This window comes from Crinia signifera, chromosome 19 (assembly GCF_055691185.1).
Source record: "Crinia signifera chromosome 19, ASM5569118v1, whole genome shotgun sequence".
Taxonomy (NCBI): domain Eukaryota; kingdom Metazoa; phylum Chordata; class Amphibia; order Anura; family Myobatrachidae; genus Crinia; species Crinia signifera.
Genome location: NC_139226.1, coordinates 95961185 through 95967881, shown reverse-complemented (window position 1 = coordinate 95967881; position 6697 = coordinate 95961185). Strand labels below are relative to the sequence as shown.

The window sequence follows — 6697 nt, the reverse complement described above, 5'->3', positions numbered from 1 at the left end:
ACTGCCAAAGAGCATTAATTCTTGGCAACAACCATCAACCCCTGGCAACTACCATTAACACTTGGCAATTAGCATTTATCCTTGACAACGAGCATTAATTCCTGGCAACAAGCATAAAACCTTGGCAATGAGCATTAACCTCTGGCAATGAGCATTAACCCCTGGCAACGAGCATTAACCCCTGGTAATGAGCATTAACCCTTGACAACGTCCACTGACCTCTTAGTTGTATGCAGCAGCTGGATTGTACGATGCATTGTGTGCACATTGTGAGTACATTGTGGGGGACATTTACTAACATGTTAATTCTACTTCACATGTGATGTTGCTATGGGCAACCAATCAGATCCTGTCTACTATCTTCTAGAGGGTGCTAAATAAATAAGAAGTAGATTCTGATTGGTTGCCCATAGCAACATCACATGTGAAGTAAAATTCACATCTTAGTAAATTTCCCCCTGTGTGTCCAAAACCACCAATTCTGCCAGGGAGTTGAAGGGAAATCTGGACACAATCGTGATTGCGTGCAGGTCTTTCTGATGTATGGACAGCTTTAGAGCTAAATCTACTAAGATGGGCATTCTACTGAAGATGTGATGATGCTATTGGCAACCAATCAGATTCTATTATCTTCTAGAAAGTGACAAATCAGGGTTGCCTACCGAAAATTGGGTCACCCTCCCGGTCCCCCGTAACGATGGGCAACCCTCTCGGTTTCTGGGGGACCCCCGCACGTCCCCCCCCCCCTTATCGCAGCTTCCTCCTCCTCACCTCGCTGTATAAATAACCAGATCTGCCGATCTCCGCTGAGGGGGCGGGGCTAAAGTGGCATAATCGCGCCTTAATGACGGCAGGCGTAGGCCCCGCCCCCGAACTCCTGCTGAGAGTCTTCTCCCGGAGAGGAGATTACAAAAGTAGGCAACCCTGTGCTAAATCTATAAGAAGTAGGCTCTGATTGGTTGCTATGGTAAAACATCCCTTCTTCAATAGATCTCCCATCTTAGTATATTTACCTCTGAGATGGCATAAGTGGTACAGTCATAAGAAGCAATGCACTAGCTTAGATATGTACTGAGCAGATGCCATAACCCCTTTAGTGCTTCCTACTGTAGGGCTGTCAGCCAGACGGTACGGGTCAGTGATTTCCATGTTAGGCCGAGAAGGGGTTAAATGCCTGGTGTGCATACTGTACGTCTCCTCCAATACTGTAACGTTCAGAAAACAGGTGCCGCAGGAATGTAATCAGCCTCTGCAATCAAGAACGGCTCTGGTATTGCTGAGATTGAGGCTTTCCCACGGTGAAATGTCTCATTTGAGTCACGTTACAATTGAGCTACACCCAGTCCACCTGTTCATCTGCAGAGGAGGGGGTGATGTCCCCATTCCCACCCTGGGCTATGGTCAAGCCTCTCAGGCACACTTTCATTATCTGTATTGTTCCCTTCATCGGTTTACAAGTGTGGGAAAGTGAACCACGCAGGACTTGTTTGTCAGCATGGGCTGATGGGTATAAATACAGTGCAGGGATCGGCCGGGACTACACATTATTCACTCACAGTGCCCCAGGACCACCACGCCGGCTATCCCAATGGCTCCAGGGTTCCACTTACTACACGAGGCCAAAAAGGAACAGCTGGGCGGACTGATCAAACACAAGGTACCAACAAAAGCTGCATTTAGGAAAAAAAAAAATATATGTATATATATATATATATATATATATATATATATATACTCCAAAATGTATTCACCCTGCATAGAGGATCAATGTTACAGGTGGCACTCAGGAGGCTTGTATACAGCAAGTAAGGAACGTTGGGGCAGATGTATTACGTCTGGTGAAGAGATAAAATGGAAAGTGATAACGCACCAGAAAATCAGCTGTGTTGAAAAATGGCAGTTGGTAGTTGATTGGCTGGTGCGTTATCACCTTCCAATTTATCTCTTCACCAGGCTTAATACATCTGCCCCAATGATGGGTAAATGACAGATGTACTAAGCCTTGAAAAGTGATAAAGTGGAGATAAAGCAGTATCATGGCAGTTAGGAGCTGATTGGCCGGCACTTTATCACTCTCCACTGTATCACTTTTCACACTTAGTACATCTGGCCATAAAGCTTCTAAAACTGGAGAAAAGGCTGTCACCCATAGCAAACTGTCTATCATTTTATAGGGTGCATTAGAGAAATTGTAGACAGAATCTGATTGGTTACTATGGGAAACATCACCTGTTTTTATTTTCAGAAGCTTTAGTAAATGTACCCCTGAGTCTCCTGAGTGCCGCCTGTAACACTGACTCTCTGGGAAATTCTAGCAGATAATAGATAGTATCTGATTGGTTGCCCATAGCAACATCCCATGTGTCTCTGTCTCTGTCTATCCATGTATCTACAGAGAGACAATGGGGCAGATGTATTAAGCCTTAACAAGAGCTAAATACAAGGGTGATAAGGAGAGATAAATGTCCAGCCAATCAGCTCCTTACTGACTTTTTTCAAACACAGCCTGTAACATGGCAGTTAGCAGGTGATTGGCTGGACGTTTACCTCTCTTTGGCCCTTATTCTGATCGGTGCGGCCCGATCAGAAATATGCGGTGATGTCCGTCTTGGCGAATCCCCGCCTTCCATACGGATCGCCACCTCCGTCCGTATGCGGATATGTGGCGGTCCGCATGAATGTGGACGGGGATACGCCTCCTCCATGGTGGGAGCAGCCCCTGCATTCGATGGTCGCCGAACATCGAATGCAGGGCCGCACGCTCCACCAGGTCCCGCAACACAAGACCACACGGACACTTGTCCGTGTGAAATCTTGTATGGGGGCGGGCAGCTGACATCCGGCGATGTCAGATGTCCGCCCCGTACCCACGCGTCACGGCCTCATTACCATGCATACGCCCCGCGTTTGCATGGGAACGCCCATGAAACGCGGGGCGTATGCATAGGGTAATGAGGATAAGTAGCCCCTCACGCCCCTCTACGCCCCCTGTGCGGCGTATAAAGAATCCATGCGGCGAAATCGCCTGCACATGCGCAGAGTGACCTCTGCACATGCGCAGACGATAAACATCGGCGGGCCGTACGCAAGCGGGAATATCCGCACCGATCAGAATAAGGGCCTTTATCACTCTTGCATTTATCTCTTGTTAAGGCTTAATACATCTGCCCCAATATGAGCAGCATTCCTCATCTGGCTCTATGAGTGTCGTGGGAATAATATACTTTGTTTTTTGGTCATCAGATAAGAAAGCCGGTCATCGAGAAGATGAGGAGAGATCGGATCAATAACAGCATTGAGCAGCTCAGAACATTACTGGACAAGGACATCCAGACCCACCACCAGCACTCCAAACTAGAGAAGGCAGATATTTTGGATCTGGCCGTAAAGTGTCTCCAGAGACAGCGCAGCATGACTGGTGAGATTCAATACAACAATGAAAATGACAATACTGTTAATATACAGCAGCGCTATGTAGCTACAGAGAGGCAGAAATTAATAGGTGCATTTTCATTTGTACATGCAGCGAAGACATGCAGCCTAGCAAACAGGTCTGAATCACCCCAAAAGTTTGCATACAATGATCGCTCAAAAAATTCTATATTCCATAATACTTTGTAGTTCAGAACCTGTATAACCAAAGCTTGGTTCCTTCTGTCTGATACAATGGGTTACTTCCGCCACTGTCAGCATCGCTGCAGGTGTGACACTAGCCTAAAGGTGTTAAATATGATTTTAAATACACAAACAGGTATTGTATTAAAGCCCTTTTAATACCACAATAAAAGCGACCTTATTTTGTATATAGTGTTTTTATCAAAGCTGGGAGAGAGTTAAAAGCTGATAAACTAGTACTTTATCTCTCACAATTCTATCCCTCTCTGTGCTTTCATAAATACCCCTTTCCTTCTGAAAGTATATGAAAATCTTGAAAACAAACTAAGCAGATTATTTTATCAAGTTAAACAAAGGAATTAGACTAAACTTTGATATCATTTATGGTTAAAAATGCTATTTAAGTTTTGTTCTGCCGGGGAAATTAGCCTAATTTATTATTATTATTATTATTATTATTATTATTATTAATAGTAATAATAATTATAAAAATAACAACATTTAAGCATTTTAATGTAATAAAATATATGTGTCAATATTACAAGATTGAATACTAGGTTGCCCAGGACCCACTGCAATGCTACCCGATAGTGATACATCATGCAGCATTGCATCCCCCAAAAAACCTATAGGGGAGGCGGCTGGCGGGTGTGGTATGACGCTCCGACAAGGGGGGATCCAGATGGTCAGTATACCGACGTCGGAATCCCAACTGCCGGTGCTCTGACAGGGGGGAGCGAGCGCATAGAGGTCCCTTGTGGGTTCGCTGCACTCGCCACAGGTTCTATTCTCCCTCTATGGGGGTCGTGGACCCTCACAAGTGAGAATAGCCCCTGTGAGCCAGGAGTCCCCCTGTCGGAGCACCGGTAATTGGAATTCCAACATCAGGATACTGATTCTCAGGATCCCACCTGTTGGGCAGTCATCCAGCACCCACGGCTGGTGGGTGGGAAAGGAGGGATCACAGCAACCCCCAAAACACCAAATTAGTTGCAAATATTTAATAGTGAATGGGCACCTAGAAACTTCACTATAAAGTGAATAAGAAAACAGCAATTCAAATACCAGTAGTGCAAAAGATTTTTATAGGACATTCCTATATAGTACATGTGAAAATGGCGCCATCTGCAGGTAGTGAATAATGTTTAATCTTTTGGTGGGCTGGTTGGGACCTGTTGCTTGAGTTGAGTAAATTATAGATTTTTGCAGGCTGGATGCTAATAGTTGTGGAAGTAATTATTTAAAAGACTCCACAGGAAAGAGATGTCGTATCTACAGGTAGAGTTCCATGTTTGATTTCAGTAAATGATAATTAAACTGATTATTGGCTCTTTAACCAGCCATACCATTTAAATGACATAGCCCAATATATTTAGGTTTACCATACTATCCCTTTAAAACAGGACACTGATTACACAGGTTCTGTGGCTGGCTGACTTCAACCTGTGTAATCCACCTGTCCCCATTTAAAGGGACAGTAGGCTACATATACCGTTACCCATCTGTTAATCGTTCTATGGAATTGTTCTGTATTAACTCATTTATATTTTTGTTTGTAGATCCTCAGAACACACAGGACTTATATTACCAAGGATACTACATGTGTCTCAAAGAGACAATGAGATTTCTGCAGAACCCAGAACCCATGCAAGGGAAAATGCTCCAGCACATTTCCGGTTGTCAAAGCGAAGCGCTTGCTGAGTACAATCTCCATTACTGCGCTGCCTCACTGCACAGAGACGCCTGCAATAGCCCAGAGGGTATCCCAGAAATATGGAGGCCATGGTAAACCATGATCACTGCACAGACTATTATTGTAGCATGACTGTAAAAAGGGATTTTTAATGCAATATAGAAAATTGGATTTTTTTTATTTGTGTCCTATAAATAACAGTTATGTCATATGTTGTAATGGACTGCCGTGACTTGCCCTGATCTTTAAGTATCACTACATTATCAACTTTGCTCTAGTGCTGATGATCTGGGGACACCTAAATGGCGCTCCCTACTGGCTGCATGTTGCAACCGCTGAAAATATCCATCTATGTCCATAAGAGGGGTATGGGTCATAGGGCTCACTGTTTTTTATCCCGAATGTCAACATAGTCGACACGTAGATGTCTGTGAACCACATCCCCTCCCATGGGGAGCACATGCTTTGGGCACGGTGCCTCACTGCGCTCGGCACACTATTGACCTATCGCTTGTGTTGACTGACCCTGTCGACCTTAGACAAGTCGACCGATTTCAGCTGATGACATAAGCCCTGTCGACATTCACCCCTTAGTGTGGCACTCATACTGTATTATCCTTCTCAGGGGTATAGAATCATGACTTTTGGTCACGGTACAATATTTAACATTTATATAAATAGGTTTATCACATTTTTTGGAACACAATATTGATTAAGAGACCAATATAGCTGTTTTTTATTATTATTATCTATACAAGGCTCTTTCTAATGGTGCCCACACACGCACCGATCCCGGCGGTGCGATGCTATGCGATGGGGTGCGCGCTCCCGCGGCACCTCATCGCACAGTACAAAAAGTGTGCTGCACGTACTTTTTGTACTAGCTTTTTATCGCATAGCATCGCATCGCATGCACATCGTATGCACAAGGCATACGATGCAATGCTATGTGTGCTAGTTAAGCACAGAACGCACACCGGGATCGATGCGTCTGTGGGCACCTTAAGGGGGAAAGAACTTTTTTTTACAATATGTGTGCCTAAAAAGTATTAATCACCATGGAAATATATATTCTCTCTAAAAGCTGGGTGCACACTATACGATGTCAGAGGTAAAGTAACAGCCAATCAGCTTCTGCCTTTCATTTTACAGGTGCTGTTTGAAAAATGGCAGTTGGGGGATGATTGGTTGTTACTTTATCTCTCATCATTTGATCTCTATCTCTGAGCTTTGATAAATACAGTACTGCCAGCTACTAAACTGTCTTTTATAAAGATATTCCCTTAGTTATGTGTAAATGGAGCCTTGTTATCCTTCTTCTCGGCAACATTTGCCCGTGTAATATAGTAAGGTAGATCCGTCTGTACTTCATTTCCTGCGGGGGGGGGG

The 6697-nt window shown here is 44.2% G+C and overlaps 1 protein-coding gene across 1 annotated transcript; it reads left to right on the top strand.

Annotated features, from left to right (window-relative positions):
• The first annotated feature begins 1170 nt into the window (after positions 1-1170).
• LOC146041927 (transcription factor HES-5-like) lies at positions 1171-6058 on the top strand. The gene is made up of 3 exons (XM_083161788.1): positions 1171-1657; positions 3244-3418; positions 5175-6058. Exons 1-3 carry the CDS (start codon positions 1589-1591, stop codon positions 5402-5404), a joined length of 474 nt encoding a protein of 157 aa, XP_083017914.1. The 5' UTR covers positions 1171-1588; the 3' UTR covers positions 5405-6058.
• Positions 6059-6697: the final 639 nt, after the last annotated feature.